The 22,332-nt window shown below is 37.0% G+C and overlaps 1 protein-coding gene across 3 annotated transcripts; it reads left to right on the top strand.

Annotated features, from left to right (window-relative positions):
* The first annotated feature begins 2,803 nt into the window (after window positions 1-2,803).
* On the top strand, window positions 2,804-7,450 carry LOC134844009 (mitochondrial dicarboxylate carrier-like). Of its 3 annotated transcripts, none has more exons than XM_063860452.1 (4): window positions 2,804-3,102; window positions 3,724-4,144; window positions 6,351-6,512; window positions 6,796-7,450. In XM_063860452.1, the coding sequence occupies exons 2-4, from the start codon at window positions 3,983-3,985 to the stop codon at window positions 7,417-7,419; spliced, it is 948 nt and encodes a 315-aa protein (XP_063716522.1). In that variant the 5' UTR covers window positions 2,804-3,102; window positions 3,724-3,982; the 3' UTR covers window positions 7,420-7,450. The 3 variants fall into 3 exon arrangements, with proteins under 3 accessions (XP_063716522.1, XP_063716521.1, XP_063716523.1); XM_063860451.1 differs by having other exon boundaries at window positions 3,695-4,144; XM_063860453.1 differs by having other exon boundaries at window positions 2,884-2,905; window positions 3,607-4,144.
* Window positions 7,451-22,332: the final 14,882 nt, after the last annotated feature.

The following is a 22,332-nucleotide window of genomic DNA, read 5'->3' as shown; positions in this document are numbered from 1 at the left end:
AGCACGTTCATAGCACCAATAAAGCAAGTGTAGAAGTCCGGTGGAGGAGGAAACCAATAGTTCAAGAGATCTGGAAAAAACCACCTGCCGCCCATATAATAAGATAGGGCACAAAAAACTTTCATATCTCCCGCCAACACAGTGAACGTTTTTTCGAAAACTTTATACCCGACCATCTTTATGGCTTCATTAAGAAATACATGCAAACTTAGAAGACCAGGAGATTAGAATTTACAGGTATTCAGCGCTGCCAAACGCACTAAGTAATTATTCATCATCCCTGGTTTCCCGAAGCCATTTTTCAGCCCTCAGTGAACGCAGGGAGCTAAAACTTTGGGGTATGATAAATATTGGCGGGATATGTCGTATTTCATAGTTTGAACTAAATCCAACTGTTGGTACCGAATTTATTAGCCCTTGAACAACAACACCCCTTAGACCGGAAATAGGCAACTTACGCAAAAAATTAATAAGCAAGGGCATATTGATTTTATAGCGGTAATAGACACAAACTACAAACTCCGAAAAACGTAGCTTAGTGAGTAGAACCCTTCCGTCGACTCTTTCCGATGTTAACATGTTTTCCCGGGAAAAATGATTTTGGACCGTAGAAATGTGATTATGTGGGAAGTGTTAATGGGATATGGATGAAACCGGGGTGACTGGGGTTGACCTTTAAATGACTTTTAGATGTTTAGGACAAAAGTTGCAAAGACGACCCCGAGATTATCACCGGAAAAGGGCGTATTTCCCATTCCCAACTCTTTTTAAACAAGAATATATCAGCCAACTTATAATTTTGGTGGATGCTTTTTATTGGAAACTAAAGCAGAAACTGAAAAGAGTATGGATTTTTCATGGTGATATTGACATAGTGAATTAATTAAAATGAACATGGCCAACATTGGGTTCACCTTAACGTCGCGAACGCTTTATTAATTAAAAATCAATTAGACTAAACAAACGTAGTAACGTAGGGAAATTGGCAGTATTAGAGCGTAGGATAGAAAGTAGGTCTCCTAAACAACTTGAACGGACATGATTATTTTTTAGCTACATGGAGGTAATTTTTTGGCACAAAATGACATCTAATAAGCAAATAACTTTCCCCTAATAGGTAGAAGGTCGGTATTGGAATAAAGTATAGCTGGGATTTTAGATACTTGGAATGAGTAAGCTACCCCTGCCCGGGAGGTCATAACGTTAAAGAGAAAAACTAATTTAAAATCTTGAGAGACTGGCTAATTAAACATATTTGGCCTAGAGGTTAAATTGGACATGATATGCGCTCAATTTATTTCGAGATATCTATGGTGAAATTGGAATTCATGACGTGTTTCGTCAGTGGAAAAATTCAGTTTGGCCCCTGCATAGGATGTACTACAGTAGATATCAGGACTTGTTGGGATAATCCTATTTCTAATTAAAACTACATCTCAAGTAGACAAACATAGCAAAAAGGTTATGTGTAGCCTATCGTTGGAGAGAACAATTGTTATGTGAGTGCAACGGTTGGTTCTCGGTTAGTTGGAGAACAATTATTGAAACGCGAGATTACCAATATAGTAGATATTTGGTTCTCATCAGAGTTGAGAACAGTGATTCCTGAAGTTAGTGAGATCAGTTAAAAAACATCAAAGGAAAAGTGATATGTGGAGATATGAAGTGATTTTATTTTTAGCAGGTCGAACAGAGTAGTCGTGTGAAATTCTTGTGTATAGTTGGTTAGTCATGATTCTCTAGAGAGAGAGAGAGAGAGAGAGAGAGAGAGAGAGAGAGAGAGAGAATTGGAAATTAAATTGCAATTAGGCAATTGTGCTGATAAATCGCGGACTTTTTCTTATCATTTGATTATTAGAGTTCATTCTGGCCACTTAGAGCCTTCTGTAATGGACTTATGTTTTCTGATTTCAATTACCATTGGAAATGGTTGTGATCGTATCGAACTGACGAGACAGCCCCAAGAGCAGAACAAAGGGGGCAAGTAACATAATACACCTCGTCCCGGGCTGTATTGTTAACAGATCATTCTCTCGTAGTTTCGAATTCGTTTTTATACAAGTCGAACGTAAACTGATTCTGATTGATTGGAATCTTCCATAAATTGGTCCCCTCAATAACATAAGAATTAACTTTAAAATTGCTCAAAATTAAAAAAAAACTTTCAATTGTTTTACTTTTTTTAGTTGCCTGCCATTCAGCTCACTGTCTGCTTGTCAGCTTGTTCTCACCAGTTTGCCTGTCATTCAAGAAAATTGCGTCAAATTTGAGGCCTGCGTTTTGCTTGGCAACCACAAGCTACCGCGGATAGGCGGAGAAAAATTTTGTTACATCCATAAAACAATTCAAAATATTTTCTGTCAGTTTTCATCAATCTCCAGCAGGCATGAACACTGCAGTAAATGTATGGCCTCAAAACCGATCGAAAAGTCCAAGTACAATAAGGAAAATGATACTTCAACAACTACAGCCCGATTCAATCGGCAAAAAATAGAGACCAGAAAACCGCATGCTAAAACTACACAAGTATAGCGTCACTTTCTTTTAAATTCGGAACAAAAAAAAGAGAAAAAATCCAAATTAATAATTGAAGAAGTATTCAGTTCAAAAGACTAAGATATGCTTAACCTTTGGCCTCAGTTGTACAGCAAATAGTATGTCAAGAGTTCAAATGATACTTGAAACTAGAGCGGCTCTTCTGGTTCAAATATCGTAGTGCCTTTCACGTAATTTAACCAACAAACTGAAGGTCAGTAAAGTACAAGAAAAGGCCTCTGAAATGTGCTGTCTGTTACCCGACTGCTTTTGCATGCGTTCGTAAATGTAATGGTAGTTGGTGTTGGTTGGTATATAAATTATATTGGTATATGGTCGCCGTGTTTTGATTTATAGCCTCATTTATATTGTAACTAACGTATGTGCTAGTTCTAGCCTTTCTTCCAGACTAAGCACGTTTTTCAATATTCTGGTCTTCAGTTTGAAAATGTAGAGCATTCAATGAGAAATGCAACTCAGCAATTGAAAGTTTTGATTCATCAATGAAAACGCAATTTAAAAAAAAAGTTTCTTCCAACCAAAATCGAGATCCGACCTTTAATTCCTGTAAAACAAAAATAGCCAGATGTTGTACAAATAGCACAGAAGGTTCCGACCACGCATTTTTTAAAACAAAATATCAAAAATGAAGAAATCATATTATTTGAAAAGTTTCATAATTTTTTCGAACGTTTTGATCATGAGTTTTTTCGTTGCTGGTTTTTTTACAGAGCAAAAGGTGATTGAAATGGCTAATTAACCCATTTAATAATAAGGAAAGCATTGAAAATTTTTAGAAGAACTGAATTGGAAATACAGTCTGAAATTTATTTTTTGAAAAAGCACTTTGCGAAGTGGTTCCTTCCTACTTTGCGAAGTGGTCGGAACGAACACTTTGTTTTTGCTCTTTCACACATGTTCTTTCACGACAAGGCATGTATGAAAAATAAAATATTAGAACGCATGAATGAAAAAAGAAATCATTTGCATAGTTTCGCGCACTTTTCCGGGCTCTTTCACATATTTCCGGCATCTTTCCCTCAGAAAGAGCAAAAACATACTCTTCAACAGTTAGAACATAGTTCAAGATGGCCTCGGGCATCTTTCAACTATGTTCTAACTACTACAAAGAGGTCGAAATTATGATTGTTAATTAAAGTTCAGAGTCATTTCTATACTTGCTCGCAGATTAAAAAACTTTGGCTATTGAGATGACAAGATTTTATTGACAATTTACGACCATTATATAGTTTTTGCCTTTACTTTACAAAAAAAATTGTAACTCAAACACAATCATTACTACACTATTCAATTCAATACTTTTTTTAAATGATTCTTTTGACCGATCAAGCTTAGCGGAGCGCAGAATTAGATATAAAACATATTTTGTGACGATTTCTACTCTTCATTTTAAATTCTTATCCAGCGCTTTACGAATTCAGTTTTTATGACTCCAATCAAAGACAAGTCGAGCTTAGCGGGGGGTGGAGGGATGACTTCGAATGTGGTAGGTGGGGTTGCTAGTGTGCATAAAGTGGGCAAGTGGTACTTTGGAGGTGTGGCTGGAACTGCAGCTGCTAGTTGCACCTACCCATTCAGCCTAGTAAAGGTAAGCATCACATAAACATTTTTGACCCAAAAAAATTACACTAACCAACACTTTAATCAAAAGCAAATTGTTAACTGTTCATATTTGGAAAATGAAACCTATTTTTCTTATGGTCCTGAAATCTATTGAAAGACGAAGTGTCTAATAATCATTAAAAAAAAATTTTTTCATATGAGAGATTATTCAATAGACATGTGTCAATTTACATAATCCTGATATGCAAGGAAATTAAAAAGCCCGATGGGTCTAGTCAGGTGATGCCTTAATTAAGCTGTCCAATTTCTAAGATGTACTACGAAGTGCTTAGAAGTTTCAACTGTAAAGTACTATCAGTTGTCCAAACCCTACAACCCCCGTCTTTTAGAAAAAATATCTATTATTTTTTTATTAGTTGTGATGTATAAATCGCGAAAATCATGGAAAAAAAAGATTTATTTGACATCACTAAGATTGCTGACTGTATCAACAAAATCTTCAAAAAAATGGACGATATGGACTTTTGGCACGATATTTGAAAAAATTATTTTTGTCGATTATAGTTTTAGCTGACTATAGGGGCGAATTTAGGGAAACAGCCCACCTTCCTCAGGAACGAGATCCCTCGCCACCCAACAGGACTCCTGTTTGGGTTTGGTACTACTTAAAAACGTCTGTTTCATGCAACGGACCTTAAGTTTTTCTAAAGACACAGTTTACTCCATTGCATGCAAGTTTAAAGGCGAGCGCTTGTTTGTTGGCTTGTTTTGTTTGGCTTGCTTTTTCTGATGTTCACGAAAGTTGATGTTTTTTTTAAAACTTTATTTCCGAGAAAATCTTAGATCCGCAAGTGATATGAAACTTTTTAAAAGAAAAGGTGGAAAAAATCTATCGTCCAGGATTTTTCTGAAATTGACCTTCTTTCAAAGCCAAAATAATTCAGTCGTGACTTAGATTCATATAAACTATTTTCTCTAACTGTCAAGAAATTTCTCAAACTGTCAAGAAAAACGGGTCAAAATGATTCTGACTGCTGCTCAAACTGATTCAGCACAGAAAAATATTCATTCATATGTTTGGAAATTTCCGGGATAAAACTAAATAAAAAGTGCTCATAGTTGTTTAAGTCAGGCAAGATATAGCCCAAAAAATTTTGAACACCCTGAGCTCAACCATGCAAAAAACAAAATTTGTGAGTTTCTATATTTAACCATGTGGATGTATATCGCCAGTTTGCATTTTGTGAATTGTACGCGGATTCCACAACAGGTCAAAATCAGATTTGTTGCGAAATCCGCAACCTTGCTACTTTTCTTTCATCTTTTTTGCTGTTTTGGTTTGCACGAACAGACAAAAAATTCCATACAGACACAAAACTTTGCGCCTTTATAGTGACAGTTTGGCCACGTAATTTGCGAGCTTGGGATTAATAAGGAGCACTACATTTCCACGTTTGTATTAAATAGGTCGAATTCGCTTTTGCTAAGAAATCAATTGATTTTGAATTGAGGCGCCCTAAGTTGCTTGAATAACGTGTTAGTAAGTGCCATTGCATACTATTAAGATGTTTTGCGTCCTAAAAAATTTAAAAAACGGAAAATTTTAATTTTTTGCTTAAGTCATAAATACCTAGTAAAAAAATGAATCGCTCTCTCTCTCTCTCTCTCTCTCTCTCTCTCTTTCTCTCCTCTCTCTCCTCTCTCTCCTCTCTCTCCTCTCTCTCTCTCTCTCTCTCTCTCTCCGTATATCACTTTCTCTCACTATCCTCTCTCTCTCTCTCTCTCTCTCTCTCTCTCTCTCTCCCTTTATCACTTTCTCTCTATCCTCTCTCTCTCCTCTCTCTCTCTCTCTCTCTCTCTCTCTCTCTCTATCCTCTCTCTCTCTCTCTCTCTCTCTCTCTCTCTCTCTCTCTCTCTCTCTCCTCTTTCCTCCCTCTATTTCCAGGGGAAGTAGGAAGTAGTTAGAGAGATTCTAAATTGTCTCGTGCTTAAGCAAGAAACCACCTGAAACGTCTTAAAATTTAAAAAACTGTCGGAATATTTTAATTTTCGACCGAGTATTCTTTCAGAGCATGTTGTAATCTGCGGGTCGATCATTTTCGTATTCGAAACGTTTTTTTTAATGATTTTTAGATTTTTTTAATTGATACTTGTGCTCAAAGTTTCTAAGCCAATTGTTTGATAGTCGCTACTCTTGTTTCGAAGTATGCTCTGGTCATTTTTGTTTGCAGGTGCACTTCCAGACTGTCTCCGCATACAGTGAGTCCCCCTCCATCCTGCGCACATTTGCTCACGTGTTCAGATCAGACGGACTGCAGGGACTATACTGTGGATTGAGTGCGTCCATTTTACGACAGATGATATTCAACACTACTCGTTTTGCCATCTACGAGGCATTACGCTTTTTTCCTCCCTTCTACAATTATATTCTTTTTTTTATTAAACTGAACACCCAAGTCATTTGAAGAAACTTTTTGCTGAAATTGACTCTTGAACTGTTTCTTTTTTTTTGCCTTTTATGATCGGGTCAATGAAGAGATGGAGAAAAATTTTTCTATAAAGTTTTTCAACTTTATTCGATATATATTTTTTAAATTCTACTGAAGATGAGAACTTAGAATAGATTGCAAAAAACGACCTTATTTTTCACATGAGGGAGGAAAAAGAGTCTCTCAGGGTTCCAAAAACTACCTCATTTGCTCTGGAAGCCCGATTACTATCGATGCCAAAATAACCATATCCGGATGTGCTGGGTTTTTGAGCGCGCTTATGTCTTCGCCAGTCGACATGATTGTAGTTCGCATGCAAACAGACATGAAAACATCAAAAACTGCAAGACGCAACTACAAACACGTTTTCGATGGTCTGTTTCGTGTTGTGAAAGAAGAAGGTTTCATGCGATTATTTGGAGGATGTTCGATGACTAGTTCAAGAGGCGCTTTGATGTCTATCGGTCAAATGACTAGTTATGACACAATTAAAGAGAAAATTTTAATTTTGGGGTTATTGAACGATAACCAGTTATGTTACTTTGTCAGCTCGACCATCGCAGGAGCCATTACAACATTTCTTACATTGCCACTCGATGTTTTAAAAACAAAAATGATGAATGCGAGACTAGGAGAGTTCAATGGTTTGGCAGATTGCTTTTATCAGACTTTAAAAATTGGACCAACAACGTTTTTCAGAGGCTTTTCACCGGCTTTCATGCGACTTGCGCCTCAAACCATTTTGACGTTTTTGTTCCTTGAGCAGTTGAAAAACTCATTCGGTCAAATTGTTGTGGTAAATCAAACGTGATTGTAAAATTTGTTTTGTTTATGAGAGAATAAAGTGGGTAAATACTACGTTTTGTTTCGCTTCTAGGATCCCACGATTAATCTTTTTGATTGTTTAATTTTTGTGCCGTGACCGGTCGGTCAGAAAACCATGCCGTAGAAAATTTCAGGGTTGCTCGGCCAGCTAAAATGTGTTGGTGAGTCAAAAAAAAGTATGTCGTAAAATTATATCAAAGGGGGTATTTTGGAAACAATTGGCAGTCGCGGAGGGGGGTTCTGAGGAGTTCGCACCCCAAAACTTTTTTGGTACTGCTAATCTTAAAATTTTCTTTGAAATTGTGTCTTCTTAGACACTTACTTTTTTGACGAAAATATAATTGCGTTTTGCTAATGACTCATCATCAAGTTCTTGTTTTTATTCAAAAACTACTTCTTTGTAACTTTTGATGCAAACTGTGTTGCACGCAGCTTGATTGCATTTATTTCATGAAAATGGAAAAATCTAGTGATTTAGAAGAGGCAACGATTGGTAATTTTTCAACAACAGAATGATTTTTGTGATTCCACTAGTAAATCCTCCTAACAAGAAAATTTTTAAAACAATCCTGATTGGTTGCCCTTAATTCCAAGATGTTTTTGAACATTTCGATGACAATTTAATTGCCCTTAATAAAATTCTTTTTAACAGTTCAACTACCGGACTTTTGCACGGTCTTTTAACAGGACGAAATGGTCAAAAACTTTTAAGAAGCTCATCACAATTTGTTTCCGTCAGGACTGCGCTCAGCATTTTTTATGTGGTTCTCAAATGCACAGGCGACATCTTGCATTTACGTTTTCAAAAAATTGTTTTACAAGAAGTAATAAAAATTACTCGTACGCTTTTTTTGTCTTTTTTTGTCTACTTCAATTCATAGATAAGTCTTGAGACCTGCATTTTTCAATAAACACAGTTTTTCTTGAACAAAAAAACTAAAAAATTTTTTGTGAAAAATACTTTAAAATTACTATAAAAACACATAAACACTTCTGCTCCCAAAACCAGCCGCAATTACAAATAATTTTATCAGATGCAAAAAAAAAATAAATATGCATCCTCAAAAAAATATAATCGCTACTAGCCTCTGACCATTGAAAATGTCTACTTTGACCAGCTACAACTTATTTTTTGCGCGTCCTCCGCACTATCAAGTCAAGTTATGTTGATCAAATTTTGTTTCATATTTGAAGGCTTACAACAAAAACACGATAAAGAGATTCAGGATTCTCCAAGTTTGATAGTGTATACTTAATCACATATTTACAATTGCGCATGGAACATTTTTTGAGCATGTTGAAGCTTTTTCAGATAAAATATTTGTTTTTTATCTACTAGCAGATGTTCAATAAGGGCGTCTACGCTATGCTTTGGATTAATGAAAAAAACCTGAACCGAACTTTTCAAAATATTCGTGGGGTTGTGTCTTCGGTCACCTCCTCGTATCGGCAAAAATCTGTTTGAGCTACTTCTGCAGCCTGGGGTCTAAGAAATTAGACGACAAGCAAATTAGATGACCGCAGAGAAACGGAACTTAGACAATTCCCGTAGCCAACGGAGGCTGTTTTCTAGATAGAAATTTAAATAGATTATCAAACCAAGTTTTCTGCTTTTTCTCTGAGCAGAAAAGATCTATTTCATTTTCTAGTTTAGAAACAAACAGTTCTGGGAAAAATAACCAGAAATCACTTCGCTGCTCAACCGCAACGAGATAAACATGCTTCGAGTATACACAATGCAGTAGCAATACAATGCAAATTAACTTTTGTTATAACAAGTCCTATTTACATTAGATTGCTAAAACTATTAATCTTTTCCAAGGCATGTGGCCCAGTGTTGAGCACAATCGTTTAGCAATTTAAAGGGTAGGAATTCAAGCCCCACCACGAGACTTTTTTCTAGCTAGAAATAGCCTAGTTTTAAGTAACTCCTGATCAGAAGTAAGATGAGAAATAAAAAAAAATTCTGGAAATTCAGATTATAGGTAATGTGTTTTAGGTCAGAAATAAAAAAATTTCTCGGTACGGGTAATTTTTTGTGAACTTTGACGACAAGAACAGAGCCAACAAAACTTTGTTTTGCTTTGAATTAAGTCAAAAAGAGTAAATAATCACAGAACTGATCAAAACTGTTATTGTAAGTTAATTATAAAACAGTAGATCAAAAAAGTAAGTTACATTCTTTGAAATGCATAAGTTATTGAACTATGACATTTATGACCTGATTTGCGGTTGTACAGCCAGTGATTACTCAGCCAAAAGTTAATTTAAGTCTGTAAAAAAAATTTCACTCAATTTTCTAATCGTCTTACTCGCTGAACGTCTCATTTCCTAAACCCCTGCAGCCTCTTATCTACGTTCTTCCATTGCAATTTGTTGTTGACGTTTTACCAATGAAGCTAACTTTAATTGCAATTAAAGTTAACTTCATTGATAAAACGTCAACAATAAATTTTGACACTTCTACTACAACTGTTGGCGCAACTCAATTTGGCTTCTATTTCGAAGTCATCAGAGTGACAACCAAAATCGAAATTCCAACTACCTGCACCAAGTTCACTTTTATTCGACACTCGGGAATGCATGAAAACGCTTTTTGACATTTTTTTTGGGTCCATCAAGACCTGGACCTGTTTTAAGCAAACCAGTTCTTGTGACCGCAAATTGTTCCCTGATCGATTGCAATCAAGACATGGAACTTTTTTTTGTCGTGACAACGAATAATGGTCTAAAAGGCTTCAAATAGTCAGATAAATAACTCTCAAAATTGATCGTTATTCCGCTAGAATGGAACGTTTGGTATGAGCTTTTTCGAACAGCAACTGGATACAACCACAATTTGGAATGGCCGAAAAAATTACTTCTTGCAGACACTTGGCCTTGGAAATACTAGTGAAAAGCCTAGATCCATTTCAATGCCATTGAAGAATTTTATATACAAAAATATAAATAGAAAATATATAAAAAGCTATTAAAAATGTAATCCGTAAACTCGATACCAGATTTTTTATAAGTATTTTTTAGCTAACAGCGGAAGTTGTTAATAAAGAGTTAAGATGTACCACTGGTAACTATTGTATCTAACTAAGTTTAAAAGAAAATAAAAGTATTGGTTGAATTAAAACTGACTGTAGTCTAAAAAGAGCAACTAGTGATCCGAAGTCCACTGGACTTCGTAGAGTTAACATTAACTGGTACGTAATTAGATAATAGAGGTCAAAGTTATAACATACTAAAAATACTGAATCACAACATTCCCCACTGCACAAAAATTAATATCTGCCCGCTCATCGTTGTAGCCAATATCACATATATACTCCATCTCCCCTCGCTCCACTAGGGCCAAAGAAGAAACCAAAAGTAACCACGTTTAGCACCAATGGATTTTTACAGAGAGTACAAATTACAATGGAGGTGATTATATAGTAATATATACAGGCTACTTACAGGTTTACACAGATATCAATACTGAATGTACAAAATGATATGTACAACTGGGGTTATGTAGAATTTGTACAATTAAAGCAAACTAACTAAATCACTAACTAGGTAATAAAAAAAAAATTTTGGGTTATCCAATGGATAAAAGCTAAAGCAAATACGTAAAATATCATGTTACCATAGTTTAACAGTTTTCAGAATTTAGGACCGTAGTGTTGTATCTAGCATGGAAGTTATCTGCCTCTCGTCTTACATCGGTGTCAATGCCCAAGGATATGTCACTGCCGTCATCATCCTGGGTATTACTGGTAACTTCTACCAATGGTGGCGATACCCATGCGATCCTTGTCGCCTGAGAGGAGGGTGTTGAGAGTTGATCTTGTGCGGTTTCAGCAACCAGGGTCGTATGACGTGGGATCTCATCAATGGGTGTAAGATAATCCGAGGGGGACGTCGTACAGTACGTTAAATTAGGTCGTGGACTCTTTGCGCCGGAGAACGTAATTAGCGGTTCGTCATCGGAGTCTACTGCACTAATGGTCTCCGTTCCGAGAGTCACTTGGTCGATAAACCGCCTATCACCGTAGAATTTCGGGGGGCCTGGGTTTCTTCTTGCAGGAAGTTTTGAGGATATTGGGGTCTTTGGTGTCTCCACTGTCTTCTCCGGAGAGTTATCCACTCGAATTGAGTCGTCACTTGTGCCCGTTGGTATATTGATTGTTGTCTGAGTGTTTGACTGGCTTTGTACGGTACTCCTTGGCTGATCTAAATCACTATGAAGGTTAGCAGTCGGTGTATTACATACAGTTTCCGCTTCCGTACCCAAGTAGTCATCAATGACTTTATCCCAAAGGTCTAACTCTAACGAAGAATCTAGGTTAATAAAGTCGAATTTTGAACCTTTCGAGCTCGTGATGAATGTTCTCCTCTTTTTGCATGTATTTCCACCCGTTGGTGTGTAACTCGTCGAAGGGCCTCCTATATTTGAATCTCGTCTCGAAGGGGAGTTTCTTTTTCGCTTGCCTGCTAAATCATTACTATTAATTAGCAAATTCGGTCTTGCCGAGACTGTCTTAGGAGCTGGCGGTTGGATTTTGTTGAAAGCTAAGTCAGATTTTCCTATCACATGTCCGTTGTCTAATGTGACCGTATGTTTCGTGTCTGACAGAGGTTTACTCCCCAGTGGTTTAAAATACGGTTCGCCTTCCCTCCTGTTAACTGTTTTCCTAAACCAGTTACCTCCTTGGCTGAAAAGATTTGACAGTGGGGCTCGCTGGAAATTTCTATCTACTTTGTCAGCAGGTCGCTCTCGTACCCTCTTTCATCTATTGCTCTGTCTTCCAGATAGCCATCTTCGAACGCGTCGTCAGCCCCCCAGTCTTGTTCTCTGTCCTTCGTTAGGATTGATTTCCCCTTATCTAAACTAATTGCGTGAGAGACCAAAGATTTGCAGAACGTATTGGGAGATCTATTAAAATGTTTTTAGAAAGGAGAGCATCCAATGGATGATTGTTTCGTCGAGCGTATACTCCAAATAATTTTATCAATAGCCGTATTTAAGGATGGTTTTGGATCGTTGAACGACATTGCCAGTAGCTTAGCTTTGACAGTGTAAACGAGTCTTTTTACTACTCCGTTGGATTTATGATCGACGACCGTACATAGGATTAAATTAATGTTGTTCTTCTCGCAGAAGTTTCTAAAATCAAACGAAGTAAAACACGACCCATGGTCAGCTCTAATGGACTTTGGAAATCCGTGAAGATGGCAGTAATGTGTCATGAAGGTCGAAATTGAAGAAGCCGAGGTATTGTTCACTACCTTTGCAGACGGAAACTTTGAAAAGCGATCAATGCATAACAAAAAGTATTTTGAGTTACCCCAACTCTTGTCCAATGGGCCAGCAAAGTCTAAATCTACTTCTTCATTTGATTCGGTCAGAATTGGTAATTTCTCAGTCTTGTACGTCCCTAGTAACACTTTTAGGTTCTTACCGGCCATTATACACTGAGTGCAATTCTTTCCGTGATGGTAGATCTCTCTGTATAGGTGTGGCCACCAGATATTTTCTACCAGGGCTTTCATCCCGAACTGTCCTGTGTGAGTCTCGTGAAGAAGTGACAGGAATGGCGATCTTAATGCAGCCGGCACTATCAGTTTGTTATTGTTGAATAACAGTCCTTCTTTCACGTGAATGACCCTTTGGAAGTTTTTTAATTAGGCTCCGAAATTGTCCAATGGTTTGCCTTCCTGTACCGCCTTTTTTTTTTACCTCCTTGAGGATTTTATTTTCGTCCGTCATGAGTTTAATAAGCTTATTTGAGCAATGATCTGAGAGTGATAACGGGTTGTCAGGCAATCTGAGATCTCCCTAGTACTTGGCCAGTAATTTCTTGCGTAAGTCTGACATTATATCGTTGTTAAGATTCAAAAAGATTCCTTTCTTTTCTGGCCTGAGGGAAATTTTTAACAAGTTGACCGATGTAATAAATTCTTGTAACTGTTTTTTCTTATCTGAATTTAATGATTGATTGATTAATAGTACTGATTGGGCAAGAAAGAATAAAAAAATTTTGTCTGATAAGTGAAAGTAATTGAAATCAAATTTTGATAAATTTAATGGAACACAATTGCTTGTGCAAGACTCTGAACGCGAGTGATTGGAATTACAAATTCTGATAGTGTCGTTTACGTAATTCAGAATATTCGAGAAGAACGACCGTTGGATGCTTAGCGATAATTCTTTCTTTCCGCCCATTGGATTATTACAATCCAAGTTACTGATCGTATTTAAATCCAATGGATTATACACTTCGTTCTTTTTACAATTATTCTTTTTACAATCGCTATTTACAGAGAGGTTTTCTAAAATCTTTTGTACTGTAGCCACTACAAATTCGCTATCATAGTGTGATGTTGGGAGTGCTTTTCCTGTAGGTAGTCTCGACAATAAATCTGTAAATCCCCTTTCTTTTCCCGGAATGTACTTCATCTTGAAATTAAATGGTAAAAGTCGGTTTACCCAACAGGTTAATCTGCTATGCACAGTTTTGTTACCCTGATTTGCATTTAATGCTGATAGCAATGTCTTATGGTCCGTTACAATTTCAAATTCAGCACCATACAAGTAATTTTTAAAGTGTTCTGTAGCCCAGACTACTCCCAACAATTCAAGTCCGTTTGTCGAATATTTACTTTCATGGTTGTTTAAAATTCGGGATGCGAATGCTAATGTTACCCAATTTTCTCCATCCCATTGTTCTAGGGTAGCTCCTAAGCGTCTGTCTTTAGTCTGGACATCATTTTTATGTCGAAATGATTATTCTCTATTATGTTCACTATCTGTTGTTTTAATTCTTCAAACGCTTTAGTATGTTCATCATTCCATTGGCAGACTGATTTCTTCACGAGAAGTGGTCGTAGGGGAGAACTTAGGGAAGACAAATTCGAGACGAATTTCATATACTGATTGATCGACCCAAAGAAAGACCTAAGTTCAGGTATATTTGTGGGGTTTGGTTGGTTTTTAATCGAATCTGACTTTCCCACCAATAGTTTCACGCCCGAGTTTGATATCTTGAAAACTAGCCACTCTATTTCTTTTTGGAAGAATGCACATTTCTCCCATTTTACCGCCAAATTCTTGTTGTCCAAAATGTTTAAAATGTTTGTTAGTATCGCTTTGTGTTCATTTAATGAACCTTTCGAAGCTATTAAAATGTCGTCGATATAACAATCTTTCAATAAGGAATCCATCACCCTCTGGAATTTCTTTGGCATATCACCCAATCCGTAAAATCCAGTTAAAAACCTATAGGTTCCATTGGTTTCGCCCCCCACAATACTAAAATTACACTGTTTGCTGGTGTCTGTGCTTAATTGTAGTTGGCTGTACGCGTTCTTTAGATCTAGACTACTAAACCAAACTTCCATTGACTCTTTGTTTGACAGTTGGAGTGCAATATTATCGATCAGTTCATGTATGTTTGGCATTTGTTACTTGTTCTTGAATATCTGAATATTTAATAGTTTCGAATCTAATGCCAACTTGATGCTACCGTCTTTTTTTCTTGTAATCACTATTGGACTTATAAAACAATCTTCATCGCATTTGTTTAACTTTACGATATGCCCCTCTTTTTCCATTCTATTTAGTTCCGTTTTTACGTTATTGAGTAGATGTAGGGGAACTCTTCTACCTTTGAATTGGATAGGTTTGAATGGGGAGTGGAAATGAGTAACTTTTCTGTCCAATGGTATTTTTCCCACTCTGTTAAATAACTCTTTGTTCTTATGATACAGATTAAGGGTCGTGTCTGAATAGTTATTTAACTTACACAACTCTGGGCGTGATATGTTGTTGACGGGTAGTAGAGGCTGTCTTTGGGCTATCTCTATTCCAATTCTCGGGAGATTGTCGTTTCCCAAGATGTTCCTCTCATGTCCAGAAGTGATAAAAAATGGGGTTGCGTCCGCGATCCATCCATTGGATTTTAATCTCAATACCACTTTACCGTTGATGTCGATTGTGTCGTTGGTGAATCCGCAATATAGTTCCCTCGTTTTCTTCTCAAGTATCTGTATCTTCAACTGTGGGTTTCTCAACTTCAATTCGTGAAGTACATTTTGTTTCAGGAAGCTCACTGGGCTTGCCGAATCCACTGGAATGTTCAAGTTGACTATTGCATCGTCTCCCAAACCGATGTTGACAAGTTTCTTGGTTTCCAAACCATTGGTACCGTAGATTGTTCTAATGTTGAGAACGGAAAAGTCATCGTTATCGCTTATCCCCTTTTCGGTCCTAGCGTTAATAACTCCGCAAAAATTTTGTTCGCTTCTTACCTGAAGGTCTTCTGGGGAATATGAACAGTTCTGACTATTTACAGCTTCATCTACAATATTTACAGCGGGTTTTCTTCCTTTCAATTTACAAAGTCTTCTGAAATGTCCTTTATATTTACAAATATTACACACAATTTCTTTCGCCGGACACACATTCAGATGACCCTTCGTAAACGCATTCCCGAATTTCATACAAAGTGTTTGATCTTTCTATGTTCAAGCTTGGTTCCTTTTTTACGTTGTTGAAGTTTTTATACACTCTCTCACTATTTCCTGTCGTGTTGAAAGATCTAGTCATATTGGTTAATTTGAGGTGGTTATAGTAGCCTTTTTCGTCAATGATTGCTTGGTTTAGTGCATCCAATGGATTGAGAGTTTCCGAAAGTAGTCTACGTTGTAAGTCGCAGTTTTTCATGTTAAAAATAAATACGTCTCTGATCCACTCCTGTTCTGCATTAATTCCAATTTCACATGATCTTGCTAAATCTGATAACGCGCCTCAAAATTATTCATAGGGTTCTCTATCCTTTTGTTTCCTGCTCAATAATTTATATCGTTCAAATGTTATGTTGGTTGGTTTGATAAAAGCCAATTCTAGCAGTTCATAAAATTTCTTGGATGAGATTCTTAAGACTTTTACCCTTGGATGTTTCTGGGCGAAAACTCTTTTGCCTTCCGCTCCTAAGGCCAAGTATAGGATTGACCTAACTTTTTTATCGGCCTCATATCTCCTCATTCCTCCGAATTTCCGTTTTTCTCCTGCTAGTCTTTTCTCTTCAGCGTGTTCGTAGACTCGCATTGTTTCTTTGTTCCTTGCCTCCATGGCTTTCCTCCATGTTAACAACAACCACCAGGCTTTTATCTCGTACTTTACATTCTTCTGAAAGTTGATGCACAATTTAGAAATCAAAAACTACGATTATCTTTTGAACTATAGAAATTTGAAGGTTTCACGTGTTCAAAGATACACTATTCGGTGTTATTGGAAGTTAAGACTTCTGTAAGATCATAATTCGTGTTTACTCAACTCTAAAAGCTTAACTGAATCTAACACAACTTTTAGAAAGCCTTTGATAAACTGAATTCCGCATTGAAAAAGAATCAAAGTATGAACAATAATCAACGGGGGGATATTCATTTCAGCAGCCGAAGACATCAACTTCATTGGAAAACAATAAGAATAGTAACCCAAAAAGGATGCTTAATTTCATTTTTTTAAATAATGAAGCAACTCTAATCACTAGAAACCGAGTAAAACTACACTGCTCCTTGTCCTGCCTGCTTCAAGCTCTCCATAGCTCTGATCAAATAAAAAACTAGCATAATTTGAGCATCTTTGTTTAAAATGCCTTGAAACGCCTCGTGTTACTGAATGGAACTCAGTCCACACAAATTCTTCAAAATTTTTTTTGACTTACAATTTTTGACAAAAATTCTTTTACAAAGTTTCTAGTGCACTGATCTTGAAATTTAAAATTGTCCCCACCTAAATGCAGACAAAAAACTGCGGATTTCCACAATTCTCAAGCTCATCCATTCTCATGTGGTAAAATTGAGTCCGAAGATTTGCAGTCTCATTTCTTATCTGTTTTCAAATACGTCCTTGAGCCGGAGCTGCTGGCGAGTTGTCACATGAGATTAGGAACTTCAATCAGCAGAAGTTCAAAACTCCTTTAGTCTCACAAACTAACGGCAAAGCCAATAATCAGCAGTCTCAGAACATTTTTTGATTCCCAAATGCGAATCGCAAGCGCGATCTTCAGCACTATCAATTCCAAAAGTTTGACAGCGGCCATCTTATCCCAAGTATGAGGAAAGCAGACCTATTCATCTTAACGACAAATTCGGAAAACAAAAACTCCTATTAAGGAACCCGTTTACAAGCAGCTTTGAATATCATCAGTTCTTAGTAAAATCGGAACGTCAAGGAGGGGATCATCAGCTTTAATCACAAACGCCATCTATTCTCAAATGCTGAAAATGAGCACAATCATGAAGATTCCCATGCTTAATCTATTCTTAAAACTTGAAGCAATCTCGATTATCACTAGTCTCAAATCCGTTGATCAAATTGAGACTGCAAACTCAGTTATCGGTAGTCTCAAACTTTTCATTGCGCACAGCCACAGACATTAGCAGTCTCTCGACCGCGGTTTTTTCAGAAAGACGGGGTGTAAGTTCTTTGTCTATCAAACCTCGTGTTGCCTTTGATAGATTTGAAGCTAAAAAAAAACCAAAAAATAGTTTCTCTAGCTAATGAGCCAACGATATCCAGATCTATTCTCAAATGCAGAAAGCGCAGCCATCTTCAGCCCCATCTAATCCCGAAAACAGACAGTTGACCTCAACATCTTCGTCCCAAATCCTGCCTTTTCTCGAATGAGGAAAACAAGCCTGACCATAAGTCAGTTCGAACTCAAGTATTCAATTAGACTAGACAGAATATAAAAAATCATCAAAAAGAAACATTTTAATTAAAATCAATGGCCAGCTATGATGGACGAATATGTTTTTTGATTTTCTTAACAATCGAAACTTCTTAGATTGCTTTTGTTAAAGACATCTACAAAATCACGATTAATTGTAATCTAGATACGTTTCACTTAGGTGTATGCTGACAATGCACGCAAATGCAGAACGTTTGAAAAGTTACATATAAATCTTTGTTATATAATGGGTTACCCAATGGCAATTTAAGACTATGAAAATGAGATAAGTTCAGTACCAGGTTGTTCCATCCGAAAAGATTAAGCAGACTCTGGCCAAAAAAAAATGTTTTATATACCTTTCGTGGCCCGATTTTTAACAAAATTTCCGTCTTTTGGATACTTCGAGACTCAAAAATTGAACTTAATTTTAGTTTCTCATAATCAAAGGGATTCATTTTTTATGACCTGCAATTTTTTGCTAGCAAATCTCGTGTTGTCTTCGACCAGTTTGTAGCCCAAAAACCCAAGCGATTTGGCCTCTAGCTATTGAGCCAAAAACAAACAGCCTTTGGTTCTACCTTCGTTTCTGTCGTACAATGAGCTAATTTTATTAACGACAAATCATCACATGCTTTCAGTTTATTATAAATGGTTGCTTCAGTTATTTCGTCCTAGTGCAATTTTACAGCGATGGTATTGTAACCGTCTAATCCCCCGAAGTTCGTGTCGCCAGAAATACATTCCAGTCATGAGATTTGAGCATATTTGCATACAAACAAAAGTTTAAAAACCATGTTGTTTTCCCTATCAAATTTAACTTTATTAACCTCAGATTAATAGCCGCAAGCCCCATGTTAATTTTCCGTTATCTGTAAACTTCAGCAAAAACTTAATATTTTTTAAATTAGGTTTGATACTGTAGTTTTTCAGCTATCGCGATTTTTGTGATCCGCCTCACAACCTCAGAAACATCAGCACACTCACTGAACTTACTACGGAGTTTCAAGTTCCATCAACAATGAAAACATTTCAACGAGCTGAAAAGTATCATCCTCTAGCACTGAAACAGCAAGTTTTTCAAGTCAGCGACCTTTGTGCTTAGTTCAAAAATAACCAAGACCAGTTGAGCATTAGCACCACCAAATATTGGCGCTGCTTTTCAATTTCTCCATATGATGCAGGAATCGAACGATCTTGAATATGACCTGTTCAATTTTGTCTACTGTTAAACTTTGAAGCCACCATACGGCAAGGCTGTTCACCGATACGTTGCTTGATTGTACTGTCTTATGTTTTCCTGATACGGACCAACAAAAAACTACAGCACAGAAACAATCTCCGCGTTATGGAAGCAGGTCACTTGACAGCCAGTCTCTGCAAAATTATGGGTCCTATACACCTAAACACAATTTTTGGAAAAGTGAAGAATTTGTTTCATCATCGGAATCGCAGTATTCAAGCAACGAATTTGAGTGCATATAAAATTTTTGCGATAAGTCAACAAGCCGAAAGGCCAACAATCCAAAAATGAGATAAGCAATCCAACAGGCCAAAAATTGTTAATCATAAGTACTATGACAACAAATTGAAACTGTTGTTACGCAATTGTTACGTAATTTTGATGCAACTGACCTTATCTGATAATTTTATGTCTTCTCGATATAGCGGTTTATTATCAGATGAAAGCTATTATCAGATGAAGACGTTTTGCCTCTCGTGAAAATCAGGCCATCTACAGCTAAATCATTCAAAAATGTTTGTTCGATAGTAAATCACTCAACACGCACACCTTTTGAGCTAACGAAAGATTCTGCGGCAGAACTATGAATCCAAAAGAGATTAAAAAAAACCAATGCACAAAAACTCTCATTTTGAATCTCCAAAGAAGCAAGAACGTGCATTGACCGAGCCCAAAGGTGTTTCCGACAAAAGTTCAGCAGATTCTGAAAAAAAAACTGTTCAGCAGACCATTTGAAGTAATTGAAAAAATCATTAAATGATAATCAATTCTTTTGACCACTGGCTCTCTCTTGCTAGAAGCTAACTTGAACTGTGCCGACAAAACATAAGCTGAAGATTTGTTTGTTGTTAGACAAATTGTTATTAGAGACTATTACATCAAACCTGATCGGTGCGATCAACCAGTAGCTTTTTATTTTGAGCGGGTACTGTAGCTTTGTTTGAATATTTGAGCACATTAATGCTAAATTTTATTCAATCGGGAATGGTCAAGTGATTGAAGAATAAATCTGTTCCAGACGTGAAAAAAGCAGCAGGAATAGTCACACTGACAACAACAATCGACTGTTAGGTATCGTATAAAAATCCTTTATCTTTTTCTGTACAGATTTAACGGAATCAATCCATCTGTGGGAGCACTACAGTGAACCTTCAACGAGTTGCGAATAATCGAGTTCAGCACCATGATTTGGATATTAAAGGGACCCAGAGGGGTATAAAATTTTTAGAACATCTTCTTTTACTACCTGTTTTAGTATTCCTATTCCGTTTTTCCACCACTTAGACCATCAACAGACCAGCTTTTAGTCTGGATATCCTTAGCAAAAAACAAGATTTTACGCGATTTATGGACGATTTAAACACTAGTTAACCAACAGCTTTCAGAACATGTTCATTGTAGTGTTTTTTTGCATTTTTTTCCGGCTGAAATGTTTTTCATCTAGTTTTTAGCACTAAAACAGAAAGTTATAGGCCTTCTACGCTAGCACCCTTAGTTTTTAGGTTAATGGGACAACATTTGCAAAGACGTTTCGTTCAGTAACGCGAGAAAAATTGAACCGATGCGGTCAAAACAGAAATACTGGACCAATTTAATTTAACACCCTTAGAACAGAAAATAAACGCGAACAAATCTTTTTTTTGAAAAATTGACCATAATAATATTTTAAATGAAATTTTGGCATAAAAGACCAGTTTTGATTGTTGACCCTTCCCGGTTCAAAAATTTTTTTGGAAAGCCTTTATACCCCTACCAAATGGTAGCGACGGTTGACTAAGGCAGTTTTACGTTGTTTTCATTTATGAGGAAAAATTAGGGATCTTAGAGGCAAGCAGGTAAGACGAAAGTAAATCCGCTGATAAGCCCAACCCGGTAGGGGAAAATTGCAAAATATGCAGCCTAGCTTGGATCCGAAGGGTTCAAATTCAAAAACCCTTCCCAGTTAGTTAATTTTTTGAATTAGAGTTCTAGAACCATACTCAGAGGGGTTTCAGTTGATTTTCGAGCACAATCCGAAGGGTCCTTGTTTTTTCCAATCCTGAGGGGCCTGATTTTGCCAAATTGTAAGGCTCCCATTTCCACAAAATTGGAAGTATTCTTGTTTTTACCAATCCGAAAGCGTCCATTTTTGCCAATCTCGAGGGCTCGCCGATTTGGAATGTTCCAAATTTCACGAACGTAACCGGAGGGCTCCCGTTTTTGCCAATCCACGAGGGTCCCATTTTCACCAATCCAGAAGGATCCCCGTTTTGCCAATCCGGAATGGTCATAAATCGCCGATCTGTAAATGCATGTTTCGCCCATTCTGGAGGGTCCTTTTACGCTAATCCGGAAGGGTCCTTTAACGCCGATCCAGAGGGGTCATAAAGTAGACCCATCACAGTCCGTGAACGTGAACGTAGAAACGGAGGGTCAAAAAAGCAACCCTTCACTTAACTTAAAACGTAAGTCGCCACGGAAAATCAGACACAGTACATCTACTCAAAATCAATTGATAAATCGACACAAACAGATATCGATTTAAGATTTAAGATTTTAGGCAAGAAGGTAAGACGAAAGTAAATCCACTAATAAGCCCAACCCGGTTAGGGGAAATTGCAAAATATGCAGCCTAGCTTGGATCCGAAGGGTTCAAATTCAAAAACCCTTCCCAGTTAGTTAATTTTTTGAATTAGAGTTCTAGAACCATACTCAGAGGGGTTTCAGTTGTTTTTCGAGCATAATCCGAAGAGTCCTTGTTTTTTCCATTCCTGAGGGGCCTGATTTTGCAAATTGTAAGGCTCCCATTTCCACAAATTTGGAAGTATTCTTGTTTTTACCAATCCGGAAGCGTCCATTTTTGCCAATCTCGAGGGTTCTTGAAAACTGGCATAACTTGATTTGTTAATTTTTTTCTAATACGATTGGTGCGCTTACTGAATAGCGTTTGCAGTTGGATGTCGGAGAT

The sequence above is a fragment of the Symsagittifera roscoffensis genome, chromosome 4, assembly GCF_963678635.1.
Source record: "Symsagittifera roscoffensis chromosome 4, txSymRosc1.1, whole genome shotgun sequence".
Classification (NCBI taxonomy): Eukaryota; Metazoa; Xenacoelomorpha; order Acoela; family Convolutidae; genus Symsagittifera; species Symsagittifera roscoffensis.
The sequence above is the reverse complement of the archived record's forward strand: the minus strand, read 5'-3'. Positions and strand labels throughout refer to the sequence as shown.